Source organism: Choloepus didactylus, chromosome 8 (genome assembly GCF_015220235.1).
Source record: "Choloepus didactylus isolate mChoDid1 chromosome 8, mChoDid1.pri, whole genome shotgun sequence".
In the NCBI taxonomy this organism is placed as follows: Eukaryota; Metazoa; Chordata; class Mammalia; order Pilosa; family Megalonychidae; genus Choloepus; species Choloepus didactylus.
Window position 1 is genome coordinate 104,318,709 of NC_051314.1, and position 26,565 is coordinate 104,345,273.

Genomic DNA, 26,565 nt, shown 5'->3' on the forward strand with positions numbered 1-26,565 from the left:
TTTCCTTTCACTCTGAAGAAATCCCTTTAGCACTGCTTGTAGGGCAGGTCTAGTGGTGATGAATTTCATCAGGTTTTGTTTCTCTGGGAATGTCTTAATCTCTCCTTCATTTTTGGAATGAGTCTCTCTGTATCAAAATTCTTGGCTGGCCCTCCTCCATACATGGGACCTGACTCCAGGGGTGTAAATCTCCCTGTCAACTCAGGATACGACTCCCAGGGATGAATCTGGACCCGGCAGTGTGGGATTAAGAACATCTTCTTGACCAAAAGCGGGATGTGAAATGAAACGAAATAAAGCTTCAGTGGTTGAGAGATTTCAAATGGAGTTGAGAGGTCACTCTGGTGGACATTCTTACACACTATATAGATCACACTTTTAGGTTTTAATGAATTGGAATAACTAGAAGTAAATACCTAAAACTATCAAACTCCAATCCAGTAGCCTTGACTCTTGAAGATGATTGTGTAACAATGTAGCTTACAAGGGGTGACAGTGTGATTGTGAAAACCCTGTGGATTGCACTCCCTTTATCCAGTGTATGGATGGATTATAAAAATGGGGACAAAAACTAAATGAAAAATAGGGTGGGATGGGGGGGTAATTTGGGTGTTCTTTTTTACTTTTATTTTTTATTCTTATTCTCATTCTTTCTGGTATAGGGCAAATGTTCAAAAATAGATTGGGGTGATGAATGCATAACTATATGATGTTACTGTAAACAGTTGATCGTACATCATAGATGACTGTATGGTATGTGAATATATCTCAATAAAACTGAATTTAATTAAAAATAAAAAAAGGGACTTCAACTTTTTCTATAATGCCTCAGATTTTAGAAGAATGTATGCCTCCTTTGCCTAGATAATTAAAAATGTATTTAAACAAACAAAAAATTCTTGGCTGCCAGCTGTTTTACTTCAGCACTTTAAGTATTTCAACCCACTGTCTTCTCGCATCCATGGTTTCTAACGAGAAACGGGCCCTTAATCTAATTGGGACTCCCTTGCACAACACATGTTGCTTTTCTCTTGGAGCTTTCAGAACTCTGTCCTTGTCTTTTGCATTCAATAGTGTGAACAATTTATTATGGAGTGTGTTTTCCTCCATGTTTATCCTGTTTGGTATTCTCTGGACTTCTTGAATGTACATATCCACATCTTTTGCTAAGTTTGGGAAGTTCTCTGTCATTATTTCTTTGCCTATTCCTTCTGCCCCTTTCTGTCCTCCTTCTCCTTCTGGGTCTCCTTGAATGTGTACATTGGTGTCCTCGATGGTGTCCCAGAGGTGTCTTAGGTTATTTTTCCTTTTAATGCTTCTTTCTGCTCCTCAGCCTAATTCGAAGTGTTGTCTCTTCAAGGTCACTGATTTTTCTGCCAGCTCCAATCTGCTGTTGAGTCCCTCCTGGACATTTTTCATTTCAGTTATTTTGGGCTTCAACTCCAGTAGTTCTATTTGGTTCCTTTTTAAAATTTCTATCTCTTTAGTAAGAGTGTCATACTGTTTGTTCATTGTTTTCCTGGTATCCTTTAATTCTTTCTCTGTATTTTCTTTCAACTCCTTGAGCATTTCTAATATCATTTTTTAAATGCTTCGTTCAGTATGTCTACATTCTTGTCTTATTCATTGGTGTTTTGTCTATTTTTATCCTATTCTATCATTTCCTGTTTCTTTGTTTGTCATGTACACCTTTGTGGCCCACTGTTCATTTTAATATTTTAAAATGTTAACTCTGGGATTTATTTCCCGAGATGTCTGTTTCTTGATTTTGTAACCAGCTTTCATTAAGTCAGAGATTTTCTTGAGCTTCAGCCCTATCAGGAAGATCTGCCCAGGGTGAATGCAGGGTACAAGATCTTCCCTCCTTCTGAGCCTCTGTCTTGTCCTGAGTGCTTGCTTGTTAGTTGTTTTTGTATTTCCCCATTTATAGGATTTTGATTGTCCCCTCTGTTTCCCCAGAGAATCCTCTCTCTGCTCCTTGTTGAAAGACCACAGGCCTTTGCCCCGGACTGTCTCCTTCTATGGCTGATCACACTCCCTTCATTTTCTCAAGCTGCTTTAGCCTGGAGGGCCAACTCTGGGAGGAGGGGCATGCCTGAGGGAACTTTCCTAGATCAATCTTTCCCAATCAAAATATGGTCAGGAACCCATGAAGGGGGGTACAGACTGGATCCAAAATGCCATGGGGAGGGGATCAGGAAGGGTGCCCAACACTTCTCTGATGCTTCCCCAAAGCTAAGCTTTCCTAGCCTGCTCAGCAAATGCCACATTCAGCTAACTCTCCCCCAGAGCCCTAAGAAAATGCAGCCTCTTTAAGTCTATACTGTTGTGGCCCCTATCCAGGGTAGGCTCAAAAGATAGTTGCTGCTGCCTTTTTCTAGGATATGTTGAAACAGTAGCTGCCATCAGAGCTGGGGCCTTCAGCAATCCAAATTTGCTAATCAATAGCTGTGGTCACTGCTCAGTCATCCACCCCCCCACCCTGATCTTGGTGAAGAGGACATTTATGTCCTTTCTGTCACCAGCGAGCTAGCCAGGGATGGGAACCCAAGGCAGCATGCTTCAAGAGTGGGGGCTGGGCTCCTGGTGCTCTGTGTAGAAAAAACAATTTACTGTTCTTTACCGTAATTACCAGCCTCTTCCTCCCATTCTTTGGACAGTGTACACTTCCCTGTACAGTGTTCTTCTGACCTCCAGAGTTTCAAAATAGCTGTTTTAGACAATTCCTGCCTTTAATAGTTGTTTTGGAGGAAAAACTGAATCCTGGAACTCCGTACTCTGCCATCTTCCCACTATCCTCAAGGTGTGGACTCTTTTTGTAAATAAAATCTTCGATGATCCTATTTAGATGAGGCCAAACTGAATCTGAGTGGGCCTTAATACCTATGACTGGAGTCCTTATAAGCAAAGGAAATCTGGATGCCATCAGTCAGTAGAAGCCAGGAGTCAGCAGAAGCCAGAAGTCAGCAGACATCAGAGGAGCAAATGCAAGGAGAGTGAGATCGCCATGAGACACAGAAATGCCAGGATGCTAGAAACTCCAGGAGAAAGCTAGTCCTGCCAATATCACAGTACTGGACTTCTAGACTCCCAAACCGTGGGACAATAAATTTATGTTGTTTAACCAAACACATTCTGTGGTATTTGTCACAGCAGCCCTGGCAAACTATGAAACCAACTTTACAGATACTGTTTTTACTCTTCAAATTTTACTCTTCAAGGGCTATTTTTTCTGGGTTTTGAAGGTTTCTTTTATTATAATTTGATTGTCACTTTAATTAATTTGCCCTTTTTCTTCTTTGGAAGCTACCATGAGTTAAAGATTAGACATCTATGATTGGGATACTAGGTCTCTTCTGTTATATTTTCTCTTTTTTTCCCCCATGTCTTTATTAATTTCTTGTTCATCATAAGTACATCTCCCTCACATTTATTCTATCAGTAATTCCTCCTTCTGCAATATCAAGTTCACTTGTCAAAGATTCAAAAACATTTTATATTTTAGCTACTGAGCACTTAATTTAATCATACTTTTTATTGACTTTATTAATTACTCTGACCCTTTGATATTTTTGATGCTAAGAAATAAGAGTTTCCTAAACTTTTATTTGTTTCACAAATGAATCTATTCCAGCGGAATGACTTGTTAAAAATCTTACAAATCTGTTCCTACCTTTCTTGTATTCTGGAACATTTTCCATAGTTTTTTCTTTTAATTTTCTGTTTATATTTTTAAGTTTTATTTGTGAATTTTTATTTTGTCATCCTATTGCCTATTTAAAAGCCAATACCTGCTGTCATGTCTGATAGACATTGAGTTACAGAAACCAGATATAAGTCTTCCTTTTTTTTTTAACTAAAAATCAGGAAAAAACATATGAAATGTTGTTAAGACACTGGATTATAAGAAGTGCAGAACACTCCTCACAGAGGGGGAAAATGAGGTAACACACCCTAATTTTAGTGCTTGTAGTGTGTTCCCATGACTCACTGCAGGCAGAACACCTAGGCAAAGTCTGAGAGTCTCTTTTAGTTGATGAGACAGAGTTGAGAGTATGGAGAAGTCATGGCAAGACAGAATTCACCTAAGAGAGTACCAGTGAGGAAAGAGTTGCACAGGAAGAGTGAGAGTTCTGGAGATCTTCAAAGGGAATGGACTTCCCTTTGAAGAATCCATTGGCTGAGTACTGACCAATTTATGCATGTGAAGAAACTTTCAAGATCAGTAAAGAGGCATCCAAAAGAAGAAGAGAGAACAATCCCTAAAGTGCACATGGGTCCAGGAATAATCAGTATTCCCATAAGTCGTAGTGAAAAAACTTCATAACTTAGGATATTGGGTCGAGTTATTAAAAGAGTATTGCGTCAATAGTGGGACAAAATCAGCGCTAGACTATAAAGTGCTCTGATCTCACCTAACAAAACATAAACCAAGCTTGAAATAATCAAACCATTTCCAGGTAACTTAATTATATCCCAGGAAACATGTTTTAAAATATAATATCCAGCACCCCAAAATGTAAAATTCACGACTGGAATCCTATAAAAATTACCAGGCATGAAAGAAGATGCGAAATAAAACCCATAATGAGGAGGAAAAGAAATCATTCAAATCTGACCCAGAATTTAGACACAGTTAGTACACTTGGACATTAAAAGTTATTATAACCATATTCCATAAGGTAGAGGAGTACAAAAGCATGTTGAGAAGAGACATGGAAGATGAAAAAAAGACCTAATGTGTAGAAATAAAAAATGCAACATGTGAGGCAAATATACTGGATTGGTTTAACAGCAGATTAGGTACTGCAGATGGAAAAAATTAATGGTTAAAGCCTGGATACTTTCCTCCAAGATTAGGGTCAATGCAAGAATATATACATTCACCACTCCTAACTGTACTTTAATATACTAGCCAGTGCACTAAAGCAAGAAAAAGAAATATAAGCATACAGGTTAGAAAGAAAAATTAACTATTTCTATTTTAAAACAATATAACTGTCTATGTAGAAAACTGCCAAGACTTACTAAAATAAAAAAGCTCCTAGAACTTTTTACTCCTTTCTAATGTGAGATATAGACTTTCGACTAACAAGGAATAATTGAAAATCGAAATTTAAAATAGTGCCCTCTGCAATTTCATTAAAAACATGCATAGTTACAAATCTAACAAAGTATGTGTAAGATCTGCACACTGAAAATTAAAAAACATTGATGAAAGAAATCAAAACAGACAAATAAGTGAAGACATATCCCTGTTCATAGATCACATGAGTCAACAGAACTACATTTTCATTGATTTAATTCTAATCAATGTATCAAGACAGTTGTAGAATTGACAAGTTCACTATAAAATTCATACTGAAAAAACAAAGGAATTAGAGTTGAAAAAGTTTTGTAAAAGAACACAGTTGGAGAAATCATACTACCAATATCAAGACTTACTACAAAAATATAGTAATCAAGAATATGTGGTACAGACATGACTATAACCACACACTTTGAATGTTAAGAGTTGTGGGTAAGCAAATATGCTGAATTTTAAGCCCAATATCTAGAAGCTGATGGAGGTTCTTACCAGCATTCATCAAGGGACTGATGGTCACAGAGGGAATGTTAGTGATCATGGAAAGAGATGGAGAGATACTCAGAGATCCACATACAAGCATAGAACAGGAGGAACAGAGGCCACCAAAGCAACAGCAACTTATCTAAATGCAATGACCAAGTAAAACAGGAGGTCAATTCATACATATTCATATAACCATACATATTTACATATAAATATACACACATAAACATTCATATATACGTGCTATATACATAACAAAGATATGTATAATCCTTCATATTGATGGGTATGTCTGATTACACATACAAAGACATGCACACATATCTATACCCCCTCATTATACATAGATAATTTTAAGTGGAAAGATTTGGTGAAAGAAAAGTACTCTGGAAATAGTGCCTACCTATATATATAAAACCAGTGCAGCTACAACAAAGATAAAAGTGGGAGGGGTACAACACCTTCCTGTCAGAAATAATGCTGTAAATGCCTAAAAGTTACTCAGAAGCTTATATTAACTAGTACCTTCTTTTTCCGTGTGAGACTTCTGGAGGACCCAAGCAGCAACTGGCTGAGGAGTGCTGTCTAGATGCTACCTCCTCATCCAAATATAACATAAAGCTCTAAGGGTTATTGCCGCTTCATGGTAAATTTTCTCACCAATGATTTCCTACGACAAAACGTAAGAACTATTGTTCAGTATTGACTATTCAGAAACTCTCCTACAAAAAGAGCAAACTAAGCCCCAAAACAAGCAGAAAGAAGGAAATGACAAAGATTTAGGGTGTAGATAAATGAAAGACTATTAAAAAAAAAGAAATTCAATAAAAGCAAAAGTCAGTTCTTTGCAAAGATCAATAAAATCAACAAAATTTTAGCAAGAATTAAAACAAAAAAAGAAAAATTACACAAATAACTAATATCAGAAATGAAAGGGAGACATTACTACAGAAACCAATGAATTAAAAACGATTTTAAGGAGACATTATGTACTATGTATGCCAACAAAGGAGACCTAGCTGAAATGTAAACACACAGATGACTTACACTAACTCAAGAAAAAAACAGAAGATCTCAACAGATCAATAGCAATTAAAGAAATTGAATTAACAGTGAAAAATCTCCCAAGGAAAAAAAAGCTCAGAACCAGATAACTTCAGAGGTGAATTTGACCAAACATTCCAAGAAGAATTCAAAACAATATTGCTTAAACCCTCCCAACAAACTGAAGAGAAGGAAGCCCTTCCTAAGTCACTCAGTGAGATCAAACTAGCCCTAATACAAAAGTTATATAAAGATATTACAAGGAAAGAAAATTACAAATGATTATCCCTTATGCATACAGATACAAAATCCTCAACAGATTAGTAGCAAACCAAATCCAATAGCACATTCAAAGAATTATACACCAGGATTGATCAAGTGGGATTTATCCCATGCATATAAAGGTGGTTCAAAAAAAAAAGAAAATCTAGAGAAGGATCCAAGCTGGTAGATTAGGGAAAGGCTGGGCTCACTTGTCTCCAAGAAAAACAACATGGGAAAATGCAGAAACAGTCCAGAGCAAAGGTTCTGAAGCTCGGGAGACTGAGAGGAATGCTGTGCAATACCCAGGGCAGTGAAAGATGAAGAGAAAGACAGGCTATGGTAAGTCATTGTGAATAACCCTCCTCAGCCTCAGCTCCTGTCACTCATTCCCCACTCTTAAGGACAGAAAGCTTTGGGGTCACTGATCCCTGCCGTGAAGTAGGGTGGTGCAGTGACAGACTGAAAAGGCAGCAGAGGCCCACTTTCCCAAGAACAGGACAGGACATGGTCTAGCCCGGTTCCAGCTTTTGGTCACCAAATCTGGACTGTGGAGACCTGCAGTTTCAACTTGCCTGGCTCAGTGCTGCTATACCATTGCCTGGGGTGGGCAAGGAGATAAGAAGACCTTGCATCGTGAGAGTTGGCAGGCAAGGAAACTACGTCTGAGAAGACATCTAAAGGGCTTTAGGGTGAAGATGGCATATGCTGGGCAAGCCAGGAAAGGATACCCTTGTGGAGTGGAATTAAAGGCTATTAGGCATCTTTACCTGGCCTTCTTACCAGGGCCCTATGGAGCTGGTGTGTGCATCCTTCAAGGATCTGGCCTAGTCCTGGTTAAGTAACAGGGGCAAACCAAGTGTCAAAGAAGAGCATTAAGACAAGCCCAGTTAACAACAAATGCTCTAACAACAGAGAGAATCTGACCTTCAGAATAAACTCACCAAGATAATCTGATGCCCAGATATCAGCAAAAAAATAACAAGTCATATCAAGAAATAGGAAGATAAGGCTGAGTCAAAAGGAACAAATAAAAAAGCCAGAGGAGATAAAAACGTTTGTGTCATGGGTGTCCCAGAAGGAGGAGAGAAGGGAAAGGGGCAGAAGGAATATCTGAGGAAATAACAGCTGAGAACTTCCCAACTCTTATGAAAGGCATTGGTATTCATGTCTAAGAAGCATAACATACTCCAAATCTAATAAATCTAAAAGCAGCAAGAGAAAAGTGATTCATTACATACAAGAGATGTCCGATAAGACTAAGCGCTGATATCTCATCAGAAACCATGGCGGTGAGAAGGCAGTGGTACGATATATTCAAGATACTGAAAGAGAAAAACTGCCAGTCAAGAATTCTCTAACTGGCAAAACTCTTTTAAAAATAAGGGAGAGTTTAAGATATTCACAGATAAGCAGAAGATGAGAGTCTGTTAAGAAGAGACCTGCCCTATGAGAAATACTAAAGGGAATCCTGCAGGCTGAAAGGAAAGGACAGGAGAGAGGGGCTTGGCGGAGAGTGTAGAAATGAAGAATATCAGTAATGGTAACTAAAAAGGTAAAAAAGAGAGAGGAAAAATAAGATATAACCTATAAAAGCCAAAGGATAAAATGGTTGAAGAAGTACTGCCATTAGAGTAGTAACATTGAATGTCAGTGATTAAACTCCCCAATACAAAGACAAAGATTGGCAAAATGGATAAAAAAAATATGAGGCATCTGTTTACAAGACACTCACCTTAAACCCAAAGACACAAATAGGTTGAAAGTGAAAGGTAAAGGTTGGAGAAGGGTATTCCACACAAATTAGCTCTATCTAGGCCAAAACACAAGAGGAAAAAAAAAAAAAACATTCTCCTGCATAGCTGCCTCCATCTCCAGGATTCTCTTATGTTCAGCATCTAAGCTTCCAAAAACTTATATACAGTTTCTATTTATTCATTCCTTATTTACTTCTCATGAAATTGTCTATTTTGTTCCTCCACTACTCCATCATAATTACTCATCAAAGATATCTTCTTGTTGCCATCTCAGTGGTCATTTATGAGGCCTTATCACGTTTATTCGGCAGTATTTGAAAATGTTCACCACTTTCTCTAGTGCAAAATGCTCTTTTTATGCGCCTTAGGTAGAGCAGACATTTCAAGGCTTTCTCTATCTCTCTTGCTTTACACAGTTTCCTTCATGAATTTTCTTAGGCTACCCCTTATATATTGAGGATACTCAGGGCCCTACACAGAACTCTCTTCTCATTCCATACATTCTCTGATCTCATCCATCTCAATACTTTAAATAATCATCTATATACTTATGGCTTCCAAATTCATCCATTACTAGCTTTCTCATATGCTCTGGACCCTATAATTCAACTATCTGCTATACTCTTATCCTGACTATTCCACAGGCACTACAAACTCAACATGTCCAAACTCAAATATTATACATACATATATACACACATATTATATACACACACACATATTATGATTAAATATATAATTATATATGTATGTGGGCACATGTGTGTGTGTGTGTACATGCATAATCTCCTTTATCAATCAACATTTACTGCCTCTTGTATTATCACAAATTCATTTCTTTTCTATTGATAGTGCTGAAAACTATCAAAATATCTCTATTTCCACTGTTGGGGATTGAATCATGTCACCCAAAAAAAGCCATATTCAGATTCCAACCTTTGGTCCAACAATTACACATGGATAAAGTATAATAGGTATTTTAACAGATTTATATGCTTCTAATATTTTCTTCCATCAATTCATTTTTATAGTATCGTCACAGTATTACATCTAAAATGTAAATCTGAACAAATGTCATTTCTTTAATTAATGCCTCTTAATGGCACCTAATTTTCTTTCAGACAATGCCCAATCTTTATGTAGCAGACAGGGTCTTTTATCATCATCCTTCCTATGACACAGAAAGATCATTCATTTGACACTCTAGCAACAACCCTAACATTTATCATCTCTTAACTAAAGGATTTAGAATGTGCTACTCCATCTACCTTTCTCATGCTAAACTCATAGTTCTGACCTCACTTAGATACATGAACCCTGAGAGAGAACTCATCATTACTCCAACAAGGATTGTCTTACACCAAAGAGAGGAGTTACAGTCTCCTTTAATGTACTCTTACTTAACTATTTACTCCATCATTACTTATCATACTGTTCTGCATTTACAAGTATATCATTTGTCTCCCCTGCTAATTAGAAGTAAGCAATATGCTTTGTTCACTGTTGTATCCCTATAACCCAGCAGAGTTGCTTGCCATATAAAGGGCCTTCCTTAAATAAGGAATTGAGAGAGGAGCAAAAGATTGATCGAGTCTTCGTATACAGCAGTAATCCCAACATATATGTTTAAAAATGTAAAGGTTAACTTCTTTGATACCAATCCCAGGACAAAATATGAACTACAAATAAATAATAGCCTTTCTTTATAGAGTATAAATTAGATAACCTGAGTCCTAGCCCTGGTTCTCATACTAGCTAAACAAATGATCTTGGCCAAGAATAATAAAGATAATAAAGATGTAGCTGATATCAATTAATCACCTAGAATGTGCCAGGCTCTATTCTAAGCACTTTGCAAACAGATGTCATATAATACTTGTAACAATCCTATAAGGTAGGTATGAATCATGTGTCCATTTTAAGGATAAGAAAAAGTGAAATATTAAGAGACTTGCTCCAGTTAACATAGTTAGGTGACAAAATGAGGCATCAGTTCAGAAAGTCTAACTCTAAGGCACATGTTTATAACTACTCTCCTTCAGTGTTACTTGCATTTCTCTTAAAATCTTAATTAAAAAATAAAAAGAAAAAGTTGAACTAAATGATATTAAGGAACCCATACAGCTATTAACTTTATACTTCTCTCAAAAATATCATTTCTTTTTTGTTGTTGTTGTATTAAATCTACTCATTATAATTTTCAAGTCGCACCTCAAGAAATATGATTTGAACAATAAGTCTGAGATGGCCATTTCTATATTTTACATGATTTTATCTATTAATCATATTTCTTTTTGGTCCGTAGTTTGTTAGAAGAGAATTTTATCATACTGAATATGACCCTGCAAATGTCCTATGGTGTCCTATGGTAGCCTATGGTACCCTCAAGTGCTCTTCACCAAATATTTCTGGTTCACTTGTTTCCAGGCACATCATAGGACTGCAATCACTGGTTGGGTGTAATTATATGAGTAGTTTCAGCCAATGAATTATGAGCAAAAGTCATAGGTGTCACTTTCAGGCTAGGGTATTTAATTGCTTGCTTTCCTTCTGCCATCATGACTGACAACATTCCAAAACATGCATGCTTCAACAGCTTTTGTTCCACAGTGAGGATAATGACAGTTGAAGTACCCAGCCAACCCTCAATGGACATGTCATTTGAGTAAGAAAGAACTTTCTTGTTTTTATACTTTTAAGATTTGGGGTTATTTGCTCCTACAGCATAACCTGGACTATCCTCACTGATTCAGAAACTGTTACTAGAAGTTGTATGTTGCCATAACATAAAACCTAATATGTGGTACTGATTTAGGGCCAAGGTAGCAAGCAACAAGGAAACTACTTTTAGAAGCTGGAAAAATGGCAATCCATGCCATGCAATGGGAAACATACAGTAAAACTGTCACCCATGAAAACTTAGAAAACAAATAATGTACCTAAAAGTTGTAGCTCTCAGGGAAAACACTGGAAAATGCTATGCTACAGATGTATTTTGGTTGCTGTTGGCTATTTTGATAAAGCATTATAAGAAAAAAAGACAAGCTCCAAAAACTCATATTCACAAGCACTGAATTACAGTAAATAGAAAATGTCCAAAATTGGGGGTCTTGCAGGGATACCCACTTCCTAATCTCAACTTAGAAAAGAAAAAATTAAGAACTTTGCACACAGGTCCACTAAATTCAGCTATGCTGCAAACTTTAAACCAAGGATATGTTTATCACACTGACAATAAAAAAAACTCAATGGATGAAGGTGTCTTGAAGCAAACACTCAACAAAACTACTACTGTCCAGAATACACTTTTATTTGGACTAAAGGTTTCAGGGGAACAAGACCACAGGGTTTAATAAGTTGAAGTTATCTGCAGTGAAGAGAAGGACAAAGGCAAACAGGTAAATATGGGGATATAAAGCATATATTTATATATTTATATAAAATCTAGGAAGTAGATTTAATAAATGTAAAATAACGGGTATGATGTTGACAGCTGGAACTGACTATAATAAAACAGGTAAGTCAAAAGAATCATTACCCTGGACTGTGACTAAACACTACCTAAAATGGCCCTTGTGCCCCTAGTTTTCTATGGAGAGGAAATAGGCTGAGAAACAGTATTTATCTCCAATACCCACATTAGATATAGCCACCAAAGATACTGGAAGATGAAGAACCTCCAAGGAAGGGGAGCCAAAGACCACCAAGAACAATAGGCTAGGGACTCTGTCCCTAAACTCAGAAAAGAGAATCATGGAAAATCAAAGAACAATCCCTACCCCCAAGTTAGAGACTCTTATTTAATAAGCCCAGTGAAATTTCAGAACTGTTTCACCTTTCCTATTGGGAATGTCTACAGCAAATTCCCAGCTTGGGTCCAACACTGTATGTTGGATAAGTTGGAGGTAATAACTTATAATTTTAGTTTCTAGGTCTTCAGATCAAAAGGGACCATATCTGGGCCTAGTAATGTAGAGACTGCAGCATACCATTCTCATGTATCACCCAGAGATCCTGGACTCTTGAGATTGAGGATGAATGGGACTTTCAGATTTTCTTACATGGGTACAGAATTAGAAATTTTGCTTGTGAGATGGAGACTGAATATTTGGTAACCAAAGAACAAAGTATGGTATATTATTGCTGCTTACCAAGTATTCACTGCTCTCTGCCTTCCAGGTTCATGGTATATTTTCACTCCCTGGCCCCCCTGTGATTAGGTGGGCTATGTGGATATAAGCTGGGAGTGGAAGGGACATTTTCAGGCCAAAGTAAATTACTAGTAGGAAATCCAACAGCTTTCTTTCACTCTACAATGACAACAGGCAGTGTTTCACATGGGAACTACACTATCAATCTAGTAACCAGAGTGAGGAATACAGGAGACAGAGCCCCAAGACAATACTCAATGTACATGCAACATGAGTAAGATACAAATCTTTGTTGTTGGAAGTCACTGAGAGTTAAGGGCATAACCTAGCCTTTCCCCTAGTACATGCACTATAATGTTTCAGAATTCTATGACTTAATTCTTCTCTGTGATGTTTCTTTCCATTCACAAAGTCATATGATACATACCTCTCAGAGCCTCATATTTCAGCACCAAAAAAAGTGTGATTATTATGTCAAATTGAGAAAATTCCCTATATATTTCCTCCTCTGGACCTCTTTTTAAAATACAAAAATATCTAATATAAGTGACCCCAATCTTAGGGGATGCTGTGGCATCTCCATTTAAATCCTATACCTGAATTTGTTTTCCTAATTCTTAGTAAATTTCCTTCTCATTATATAAACACAGTCCTTTATAGTTGATTCAATTTTCACCTACCAAGTTTTGTTTTATTCAAAAGTATTGTTGAGAACATTTTGCATACGTTATTTATACTATGGCATGTCCAGAACAATACTCTTCAACAAATTTAGGTATGTTTAATATAAATAAACTAATAATTTAAGCATTCTAAGACATTAAATCAAGAAAAGAATAAAATCAATAGAAAAATCATACAAAATAGAAACCAATGACTATATGGAACAAAAGGTAACTCAAATATATAATAACTACTTTAAAAATTCAAATGTTATTTATAAATCTTATGCTACTAAAAGTCATTTCAAGTGCCATAACACTTTCATAGTTATCTCGTTGCTTCTGTTATTTGGCAAATAATATTATAACCCAGAATTTAACATTAAGAATTATCATTAATCTGGGGAAAACTATATATTTTAGTGCTGTAGTCCTATTCTGGGTCTATCATAAAATTCCCAAACTTTACCTTTGAGTTTACATAAGCATAGTTTTCTCCAAAGTACACCAAGGAAAGTAAATGGCACGAAACTAAACAAATAGTTATAGAGCTCAGGAGATGGGATAGTTCAAAGAAAAGTATAAATATATAATGGATGTGCACTTTTATTACCTGAGAATTTAGCAACTCTTCACACTTGTATGCTTGTTTCTCAATTGCAGAAACGTACTGTTTTTCAATGGCTTCTACTTGTTGCTTAACTGAAGACTGCAGGAGAGCCTGAAAACAAACAAACAAAAAAATGTCATTTGGAACACAAACAAAACTTGGAGGGTACTGTTGGCTTGCAAAATTTTTTGACATCTGTGCATATCTGAAATCTGATACCTTTCTGCATCTACAAAATATGCACTTGTAAATATTGTAGCACATTCATATATAACACTATTTTAAGCCTTCAGTTTTGTTTTCCTATTGCTGAGGTTACTTTTTTGGCTCACATATTGCTTCCACACACCTTCTACTCAAAAAAGGCCAAGTCATAGAAGATGATAAAGTGGGTTCATGGTTCTGTTAAATATAGATTCAGTTTAGTGAAGACCACACAGGATGAGGAGTATATGAAAACTGATGGGAAAAAAAAAAAAAAAAAAAAACAACAAAAAACAAAAATCCCAGACATATTTCACTGGCTGACAAAACTCCACATCCTCTCGGCACAATCTAATATCTCATGAGCCAAGCATGATCTTCAAGACCACAAGTCAAGTAAAAGCAGATGGAAACTTTGAGAAATTTCAAAGATAAAAGAATTGCCCCCCAGGAAGTTCACACCCCTAATGTGAAACAGTATAAGTAAAAGCGTAGAAGTCAGAACCCCAAGGCAGTATTCATAAAAAGTAATAAAACTTGGGACATTGGACAAACTTAACTGGGGAGTATAAAGCCTGGAACCTCAGTGTGTTAAACATAAAGACATAAGCTGTTCTGAGAGAAGGAAAATCAACATTTGAAGATATTCCACCCACTTACTTCCTTATTACAGATGCTTAGAATATTATCATCTTGTTTCCTTTCTTTTTAAAGGAATTATATTATACTTAACATGCTTTCAATAACATCTTACATGCTATTTATAAATCCTAAATCATTTAAAAATATGCACTCAATCATGTATATAAAAGCTCTTTAGTAAATATTCTATTTTTAAAAGTCTATTTGGATAACAAACTACTCAAAATCAAAACAGTAAGTTGAAACAGACATGTCTTATAGAAAACAGACCTTTGGCACATTGACCAGAAAAAGGAAAATAAGCCAAATCTCGTAAATAATCAGTTTTGAAAATAGATTTAGTTGGTTGAAAATCTATTAAGATACTAAATAAATATGTATTTTTTTTAAATGGAGACAAAAATACTTAATAAACTCTAATTTTCAGATAACTTTCTTTTGGAAATATTAGACTGTCTGATGATACTACTACTCATATAATTCAGAAGGCATCACTTTGAAGCTGCAGAAAGAATTGCTAGTAAATAACCAAAGGAACATACAGCTCTTTCTGAGGTTTGATCAAAACATGAAGATTATCAGAACTGTTTTAGCCTTTGATTTACTGGACATATATCTTCTAAAGATTGCATATTAATTTATATAAGACCCTAAAATTTAATCCTCTTACATGGTGACTAGAGAATATAAAACCTTAATTTATCTTTGGCACTATATACTTATTTGCTGAACTTCGGTTTTTAAATTAAAGCATGGTATAGTTACAGACAATTCCTTTGGAATAACCATTATATGTTATTTACAGAGACACAATCTTTTGTAGAGAGAATACTACTACCCTTTTCTGTGACTTAAGAAATGACAGAATTGTTTTGTTTAATGGAAAGAACTGTTTCACTTCCCTACTTGCCATGGTTCCAAATGATCCTACAATTTAAATACACAATTGTGATTTCTGGTATATTATATACTTCATGGGGACAGGTAAATAAACGAAATACAATAATATTCTCAAACTACAATTAAGAAACACAATTTGAATGGCTTTATTTTTTTCCTACTAATAAATGATTTGTGCAGCAACGTGTCCAAATGATGGCAGCTGAGTAGATTTTGTTCTGAAAGCAGATCTTGGTTTCCAAGCTGATTTAGTCTTCAATGATTCTTTCGGCTGTATTCAAAGCAACCTTCTTTCTAATTTTGGGGTCTGAAACTTCCATCAATAGCTATGTTGGCTTGTATTTCAGAAGGAAAAACTGATATAGTTTGATTTCTTATACGTAAATATAAAATAAAATAAAAACATATACAAACACATATATTAATTTAATTACACACACACATGCGCGCGCGTCTCTGATCAGTGACCCAGTCCAACTGAGGTTGTGCTAGAAGGGAAATATTAAGCTATCTCTGATAACAGTATTTCGACAAAAGTAGTATTTCAATATTTTAGAAAACTGTGCTCAGATACAAAACAAAACAAAACAAAACAAAAAAACCATGCGATTAAAACCTATCATTGACAGGTGATTTTAAAATATAGTATAAAAAGGCATACGAAGTATATTTCTCTGAAGGAAAGACTGATCTGTCCTTAGGGCTTTCATTTACTAAAAATGGATGTCAAATTCAAATCCCAGCTCCTGATCTCCTGCTACACAGGCTGACAGAAGTTAGGTAACATTCAGACCCTGTGAGCTCAAACCCTGGGGAGAATGAAGATGTGTGTTTGTTACGTGTAAGCTCCAGAAATCTAAAGAGTGATATTGATGGATTTGATCCTATTTCTTTTTCAGAAAGTAAAACAGCAACTCTTAACTAAAATTTCAGAAAATCTGGTTAAAAAATGAATGATTCTTTCCCCTCTTTTTTTCCTTAACTTAAAAAAAGGAGAAGTAACCAAGGTCACGTTGAGGCAGCTGAAAATTTATCCTGTTACAGATCTCAAGCATTTGGAATTGCAGTTTTTCTATGTATTTGAATTACAGTGCAGCAGTATTATACAATTCAAAAAGAAAAATGTTAAATTATGAGTGTAGAGCTAAACATGAACATTCAATATAGTCCAGCCATGCTATAAAGTGCTTTGGAAGCTGTGAAAACCAAAAAAAATCTTCAGAACAGAGGGAATCATTCCTGTTGGCCCTGTTGTTAAGGGATTCTAGTAACATAAGAGTTGTTACCTCAAACACCACAAAAGTCTCCCAGTGAAAATTTTTTGTGTGCCATGGACAACACATTAAAATTAAGAAGTTTCTAAAATTAAGTACAGCACAGAGACTCTGCATGTCTGCCTTCCAGATACTTAAATTTTCTGAAAGACTGCCATATGAATATGCCTCTACCTCAGATGCCACAATATTGTTCCTAGTTGACTTAAAAAAGAGCTACAGTTTCAATTAGAAAAAAGAAAAACAGAAAAGGAGAGGAAAAAAGAGGTCTGACTGAAACATTGCCACTTCAGAGTCCTTACTAGGAGTAAATAAAGCACCTGGTTACTAAAGACTAAAAGTCTGTGCATCTCATTTACCATAATATGAAATCAGAGACCATGGAAAGAAAGAAACCTATCTAGATGTTGGAAATATTTGGCCTAAAGACACATGTACTGCCTTTCCAGGAGGCAGTATAATTTTTGCAAACTAAGTCTTGAGTGACCTGGATTTTATTTGAAACCCTTCCTGTTTGCTTATGTGTGCTTGATCAAGTCACTGTGCTTCTCTCTGTGTCAGATTTCACATCTAACAAATGGGGATAATACTATTGTTTGTTCTCTGCTAATGATGAAGGAATTCAGTGAAATTATGACAGCTAATTTAATTCTTTAAATTAGTGATGATACTTTGAAATAAGATTGTTCTACCCATTTGCTGATTTTTTAGGCCTAAATTCTTTACCTGTCCATGCGATATGACACTCATGCTACATGGATTCAAGTTAGGATCAACACTGTTTTTTAAATTAGTAGATTTAAAATCAATAAAATGACAACCTTTTTTCTTTTTATTAATTGGGATCCATTCATCTCTCTCTCTCTCTATATATATATATATAAATTAGAAAAGAACTTATCTTCACACTGAAAAGCCACAGACATGGAGATGTTAGTTAGAGGTATGATTTAAATCAACATTACAGGTAATGCTGATAAAGATTAAATTTTCCATTAGGTTTTCATTTGATTATAAAAAGAATAACTGTGAACTTAGATGACAATTAGAAACTATTTCAACTGGGTTCTTGTCCAGTTAAAGGTTAACATTAGTATGTTACAAAGATGACTACGTTAAAGGTGATATATAAAATATAAATCCATCGGGTTGGGCACCAAAAATTTAGAAGAGCTGCTAACCCAACACTTGAGCAGGAGTCAATGGCTCTCTATGCAGTTGCGCTTCATCTTCATTGTCTGGAGGAAGGGGGATGCCCAAAGTCATCAAGGTGGCTCAGAGGAACTGTTTACATAGTGACTGGTATGGAGGTATTTCACTATTATAAGATGGCACAAAGTAGTGCTTACTGGCTGAACATTAGCCAAAATTAGGTTATTACAGTGTATTGATTACCAACAAATTTGGCTACATGAATATCCTGCTAAAAAAAATAGCATAACTTTTCAACTTGGTGCTTCTGGCTAAATGGACTAAATCAGACTGCTATAAATTAACTTGACAATCAGTTCATTGCAAATCAGGGACATGACAATTTTAAGTAAATTATCCCATCTTTTGAAAAGAAAAAGTCTGGAGAAAGGAGGGGACTTAAGCCAATACAGAACAGGAGCAAAATTAAGTTTTACTTTACATATCACCATATGTTTTTATTTTGTATTGCAGGCATGTGTTAAGAAAAGAAGGCATTCTGAATATACTAAATCATTATATTCCCTTATAATTTATCTTCAGTATAAAATCTATATTATCATATAACAAGTTTTCTTAAGAGCTATTATCTAGAACTTAAGAATAAAATAAAAGCCAGCCCTCTATTTTGATAATGGGTTGCAAGGTAATTGGAAATGTGATAAGCATTTTAAATGGGTTTTTTCCCAAATGTCTTCCCTTACTCAGAATTCATGTTTTATAGTTCAGACTGAAGAATAAAGTTAACCATTCCTCTCATATCCTGTTAAACATGCAAGAAAAGAAAAAATTAAAAGTAGAGCCCTACAGTACATCAATTTTTACAAATTTTTTTTACATTCACATATTCATTTACACTTGGAAAATTTCATGTGTATAAGTGTCAAAGTTTCAACAGTTTATCTTTTCTGTCTTTACAAGTAAAGACATGAAAAACAAACCAAAAGAACTGTTGAAAATTAGCAAATAATTCTGGAGCACTCAAAATAAGAACTATTTCTAAAGGAATTATATTAATTAAAAAATTTTTTCAACATTGGAGTCATTTTTAAAGATATGCTTCTGTAGCATGTACCCTACTGAAATTTGTACCTTCCATACAGAATGAAATCCTCCCCTTCATTCCTTTGACTATCAGGCTGATGATACATTCACAGTGTAAAGCAAGATTTAAATCTACATTAGAACAAGTTTCCTCGCAAGGTTTCCAGTGTCTTTTGGTTTTGGCCTCGATGGAAAAACCACAAGAATAGCCTTGCATGCAAAATTCTGGCTTAGCCCAGGAAACTCAGAGGCACACAAGAACTATTCTCAACTACCAAACCTTTCTCAATTCTCCACTGAGGTTAAGTTTGGTGGGAGGGCTAAGGAAGGACAAGCCAAGTCGTTAGTTCCGAACCAATTACTAGTATCTAGCATGCTATGAGGCCAAACTCTATTGGCAACTGTAAATGTCTTTATTTGTCCAGGAAAAATCCGATCATGTGATAAAAGCTGAAATTTATGAGAATGCTTGTTCAATCAAATAACTGAAACTATAAATTTATTTCATACCTTTGGGTTACACAACAGTAGAATTCAAACAAAGATATATAAAAGGTTTCACATATCTTAATTTTTACTTCTCCTCTCTCTGACCAAAAACTTAGCAATCTCTAATCAAGGGAAAATATTAAAAGAAGAGAGCAGAACTTTATACAAGTAATTCTACACCCTGGGAAAAATTGGTCTCTTAAATATAATATGTTCTCCCTTATAAAACAGTACAAACAACTCAAGAGTTCAAATAAAATACTAGCAAGTGGGTGCTTTTGAAAAATGGAATACAGCTATTATATGATAACCCAAGATGGCATTTAGAATATGGTATATTGCAAAAATTCAAAATAATCCTCACCCAAAGTCGCTTCAGGCATATTCAGTCTTTTCAGAAAGTGCACAGAGGACTAACAACTCAATAAAACCAAAATTGCTTAAATGGGAAATAAGCATATCAAGAATTTTAAACAAGATGATTTCAGAGAAACTTAGGCTTTAACTAGTTATCTTATGCATAATTTTTCACTTTAAGTGGCAGAAAAATCTTGTGCCTAATCAATTACAACTCTGATGTATATTATTCAATACCCTGATACCTAAACGAGGAAGAGAAAAAAATTGTATCACAGAATATTCTCTTCATATAATGTCCCAAGGCATCAGAAAAGAACCTACCAGTTCCTTGCTTTGCCCTCAGAAAAACAGTTAAATATTTACTAAGCACTATCCATGTGCCCAGCACACACTGGTTTTTAGCATCTGGGTTAAAATACACAGAATTAAAGACTATCAATTTAGTCAGGTTTCAGAAACAAATAGTGCCAAAGGAAATGGGTGTGTGTCTGTAGGTCTGGTAGAGATATCTTGAGATGTGTAGACATCTATAGTGATGCTTCGTAAATGCATTCTGCTCAGCCAAATAACTATAGACCAAACACCCGGGAAATAAAAGAAAGCTCTAGAGTTTGAGAAGAGGGTATATAAGAGCCTTCTAGTTTCAAGATGAATGTGATAACCAGGAACTAATTTTCACATCACCAAAAAAAGATCCAACACATTTGTTTAGAGTATTCAAAAATGTCTAGATTAGGAATGCACAAAAGGGCCAAGAAACATATAACACACCTTTAAAATAATATAATTTTATTTAATGTTCACATGTAAATATTAAGCCAAACTATTTTCCTTTTTGCCTTTTCAGGCTCTTTTTAATCACCATTTTTGTTCATCTTTCAACCATGTCAGCATTTGACAATGTTTCAACACTTCTCCTGTCTGATAGGATTTACAATATTTCTAAATCTCTTAAGATTCAACAACAAAAAACTCAAAAAAGGTAATTTAATTTGAAAACAATGTGAGCCAGAACCAAGAAAATATCTTGTAAACACTTCAGAATGAAATTTTTAAATTTTGTACATACAAGTTTCAAGACAGAAAGCTTTTTTCCCTAATTTGTTCTCTCTTAGAGCAAATACCATTTAAAAAAAAAGGAAAAAGAAAAAGAGAGAAATCATTGCATTGCCTTGAAAAAGACAATTCTGCATATAGTAGCTAAGTAAAAATTTTAACCCAACAATACGTTCATATCTTATTTGTGTCAAGTTGGAATTTTTAATGAATTGGACTCACAGTGAGATAAAACAAAAACAATATGTTGAACTTAATTTATTGAACACTTTCCATTCACAGTTATAGCATGTTAGCAAAGCTTCAGCAAGTGCCAGCTTTGAATATTTACACACTGATTGAGTCAACTAGTACATCCTTTGGAAAATTCTTCTCCAAAGTCATTTAGGATAAAAACACAAGCCGTTTTAAGACTGTATCAGCATTTAAAATGATTTTACCTCAAGCACTTATATATATAGCGTGTCAATTGAATAGATGTATACAGAGATACACCTAAAAAGAAAAACAAGCAAACACATCTATGCAAAAAGTTGAGATAATAAGTTACTACTCTTTAAAAAGACAAGGCATCTTATTTTTAAGTTATAGAATTACATCTATTTTAGCAAATATTCCTTTATTTTTCCCGTGAGCAGCTAATTATTATACCAATTCCCCACTATAAAGAATTGTGTTCTTACTATGATCACTTATCCTACACATCAAGGCAAACAAGGCATAATCTGGAAAAAAAAAATTGATGTAGGATGAATTCTTGTTTCTTAGTTACAGCTAAAACTTTCAGTTTTCTTTTTGTAACTTTACAAAACAGATAACAATTCATCCTACACTGTTAATTTCTGTTAGAGTTTGCTTTTCTCATTTCTCTGGTGTGAAAACATTTCCCAGTTATTTCAATATGATACAAAATACACAGACATATGCCCCCCCCCCAAAAAAAACAAAAAAAAAACCCACAAAACATTGATAAGCTTAATAGTAAATATGGCAACAGGCTGAAATAAAATATATTAACAGACAAACATAAATGGATAAAGACAATGGATAACAAACCTTTGGGGTAGCAGAATGACTTCTAGAACTTTAAAAAAGACGAATACCTATACCTCACCCTAGATCTACTGATTCAGAATTTCTAGGGAACCTGCTTTGGCATATGCATTTTAAAATATCAACACAAGTATCAAGAGATTAGGGTATACAACTCAATGACAACTGTTTAACGGAATCTTAAAACAAAAAAGCACCACACTAATACAATCACTCAATTGCTCAAAAAAAAAAAAACAACCCCACATTTCTTTAAGATATGCTACATCATGGATAGTAATTTTTGATAGAGGACAAAACAGATATTAAGAACTTGTGAAGTCCAAACCATTGCATATAATGGAGAATGACAATTTCAGGGCAAAAGCCCAATTAAACAAGTAAAGGAAAATTCTTACGTGGCTTGTAGTAAGCAATGTTAGATGTGGCATGCTCCTATGGAAAGCCTTCCAGGATCTCCATTTACTTTACTGTTGTTAATTATCAAGGACAAAAGATTTTTAAAATCAAGAGATGAAAGAAAATAAACAAAATTAAGCAAACATTAGGGGGAAAGCCGGCATATGTAGCACATTAGGTTAGTTTTAGGTTTCTTTTCTTTCACAGAATTGCACATGTCCTTTTCATCAATCTGCAGCAAGGAATTTATTTTCTAAATGAATAAAAGAATGCTGGCTTTTTAACAAAGGCCCAGGACTATGAAGGGCTGGGCCACCATCTCTTTCCTGTAAGTGCGTATTTCTAAAATGAGAGAAGTAAGAATCCATGTTGTATTATTTTGAGGTTAACTAATTAATAAACAGCTAAAAGAAAATAAAAAGTCACTGCAATTGTTATGCTAAGAAAATTAATATGGAACATATAATAATGATAATTAAAATAATATGTGCTTAATTATTTGCCATGTACTATCATTGTTTCACTAGATCCCTTCAAGATTCCTTTGAATAGGCTGTATGGTTTGTCCACTCATTTACTGATGAAGAAACTAAAATATAAAAGAAACTGCCCAGGAGGAGAAACTAAGATGGCGGCTAGGTGAGACAGGGCAAAAAAACACCTCCGTGAAAAACACTAGATAAAAACCAGAAATTGACCCAGAATACTGGCTACAGCGATGAGCCAGCTGGATGAGGTCTGCTAGTACTACAGGGGCCGTATACTTGGTGAAACCGGGAGTCTGCATTCTGAAACGAGTGAGTAAGCTGGCTGGAAGACCCGTAGCCACGCGGCAGTGTGGGGAAGCCATGGAGATGGACTGGTTCTTTTAAAAAAAAAACAACAAAAAAAGGGAAAACCCAGGAGCGGCTGCAGTTGTGACAGTGGAAACAACGCAGTAAAACACAGCAAGAGGGGGCTGGGATGGCCTCTCGGTGTCTGGCCTGGAGGACAGTCTGCTGCAGATACCCTTGGGGCCGGGGAAACGGAGGAGAGAGCCGTAAGCAGAAAGAAACCCAGCAGCTAACAGCTAGCCCCCCGGAGGGCAGGATAAACTCCTGCCCGGGGCTGTGCCCACAGCCCAGAGCCGCGCCAGTTGTCCCGGAGCTGGGAAGGAGGAACTGTGTGTGGGGGTGGGGGTTGAGATCTCCTGTTCGGCCATGTTTGCATCAGGCTGAGAGTGCGCCGCCGCATGGCCCAGTGGCCCGGGGTTTCCCTTGAGGGACAGCACACACTGATAACGTAGCATGGCATTCCCTCGGCAGAGGTCCTGGAGGATCGCAGCTGGGAGGCGGGGCCCGCTCGGAGAACCCAGGGACACTACACCAAGTCCGGTGGTTTGTGGGACAGTGAGAGAGAGAGTCTGGGGCTGAACTGAAATGAAGGCTTAGACTCTTGTGGCGGCCTTGAATCTCCAGGAACCTGAAGGATTTGTGTATTAAAGCTGCCATTCCTCCCTGGCCACCCAGACACACGCCCCACATTCAGGGCGGACAGCTCCAGCAACATACCCAAACTGAGTTCTCCAACTGAACCCCACAAGAATCATTTCCCCACACACTGCGAGGACAAGGCTGAGAACTGACTTGAGGGGTATAGGTGACTCACAGATGCCATCTGCTTAGTTAGAGAAAGTATACGACACCAAACTGTGTTTCTGAAAAATTAGATTGGTATCTTTTTTTTTTACAACTTGAAAGAACTCAATCAGGCAAAGCAAATGCCAAGAGGCCAAAAACAACAGAAAATCTTAATGCATATGATAAAACCAGATGATATGGAGAATCCAATTCCAAACACACAAATCAAAATATCAGAAAAGACACAGTACTTGGCACAATTAATCAAAGAACTACAATAGAGGAACAAAAACATGGCAAAGGATTTAAAGGACATCAAGAAGACCATAGCCCAGGATATAAGCGACATAAAAAAGACCCTAGAAGAGCATAAAGAAGACATTGCAAGAGTAAATGAAAAAATAGAAGATCTTATGGAAATAAAAGAAACTGTTGGGCAAATTAAAAAGACTCTGGATATTCACAATACAAGCTTAGAGGAAGCTGAACAATGTCTCAGTGTCCTAGAAGTCCACAGAACAGAAAATGAAAGAACAAAAGAAAGAATGGAGAAAAAAATAAAAAAAATCGAAATGGATCTCAGGGATACGATAGACAAAATAAAACGTCCAAACTTAAGACTCATTGGTGTCCCAGAAGGGGAAGAGAAGGGTAAAGGTCTAGAAAGAGTATTCAAAGAAATTGTTGGGGAATACTTCCCAAACCTTCTATGCAATATAAATACACAAAGCATAAATGCCCAGTGAACTCCAAATAGAATAAATCCAAATAAACCCACTCCGAGACATATTCTGATCAGACTGTCAAATACGGAAGAGAAGGAGCAAGTTCTGAAAGCAGCAAGAGAAAAGCAATTCACCATATACAAAGGAAATAACATAAGACTAAGTTGTGACTACTCAGCAGACACCATGGAGGCGAGAAGGCAGTGGCATGACATACATATTTAAAATTCTGAGAGAGAAAAATTTCCAACCAAGAATACTTTATCCAGCAAAACTCTCCTTCAAATTTGAGGGAGAGCTTAAATTTTTCACAGACAAATGATGAGAGAGTTGCCAATAAAAGACCTGCCCTACTTCAGATACTAAAGGAAGCCCTACCAAAAGAGAAACAAAGAAAGGAGAAAGAGATACAGAGAATTTTAACAGACATATATAGTACCTTACATCCCAAATCATCAGGGCACTCATTTTTCTCTAGTGATCACAGATCTTTCTCCAGAAGCAACCATAAGCTGGGACATAAAACAAGCCTCAGTAAATTAAAAAAAAAAAAAAAAAAAAATGAATATACTCAAAGCACATTCTCCAACCACAATGGAATACAAATTGAAGTCAATAATTTTTGAATTGTAATTCCACTATTTACTTCCTACATGATATAAAATACACAAACTCCAATGACAAATCAGTGGTTTGAACTCAACGTAAAATATGTAATTTTAGACAACTATATAAAGGTGGGGGAATGGAGGAGTACAGGAACATAGTTTATATGTACAATTGAAGTGAATGTGGTATCAAAGAAAAACAAGATTATTATGGATTTAAGACATTAATTTTAAGCCCCACAGTAAACACAAAGAAATTATCAGAGAATATGACCATAGAGATGAAAAGTAGAGTATGGGTTAAGAGAAATGGGGGAAGGGGCAATGGGGAGTTAAGATATGAGTGTAGGGTTGCTGTTTGAGGTGAAGGGAAATTTCTAGTAATGGATGGTGGGAAAGAGCATTACAACATTCTAAAGGTGATTAATCCCACTAATGGAATGCTAGGGAGGGGGTGGAATGGGAAGATTTAGGCTGTATCTATGTTTCCACAATTGGAAAAAAAAAAAAAAAAAAAAAAGGACAGTCTAAATAGATGACAATTGAATGCCAAGGATGAACCTGGATGGGATTGGAGGATGGATGGAGGACAGGAGGCTCAAAGGGACACAGTTGAGACATAAGGAAAAGGAAATATAGAATGTAAGCTTTGTATCATTGTTGAATCTCTGTACTTCTTAGCTGTGCTTAATGGGATTGCATTAAAGAATGTTCTTGTTCATGGGAAGTGTATATGTGAATTATAGTGTTTGTTCAAGGATGTGTGCAGCTAGCTCTCATATGTTCAGAAGACAAAGCAACAGATGATGCATGATAAATAGGGAGGGAGGGAGGGAGGGAGGGAAAGAAATAGCAATGTGACAGCATGTTAAAGTTGGTGGATTGGGCTATCAGGGGAGGGGGATCAGGGTATGATGGAGTTCTGTGTATGAGGTTAGTATTGT

At 35.9% G+C, this 26,565-nt stretch overlaps 1 protein-coding gene across 8 annotated transcripts in view; it reads right to left on the minus strand.

The window, feature by feature from the left end:
• CCDC91 (coiled-coil domain containing 91) overlaps positions 1–26,565 on the minus strand; it is a 516,404-nt gene that overhangs the window by 199,430 nt on the left and 290,409 nt on the right. For all 8 annotated transcript variants that reach the window (XM_037844945.1, XM_037844940.1, XM_037844941.1 and 5 more), the window contains one exon: positions 14,061–14,168. In XM_037844945.1, the coding sequence (XP_037700873.1) occupies positions 14,061–14,168 (108 nt within the window). The remainder of the gene's footprint in view (positions 1–14,060; positions 14,169–26,565) is intronic.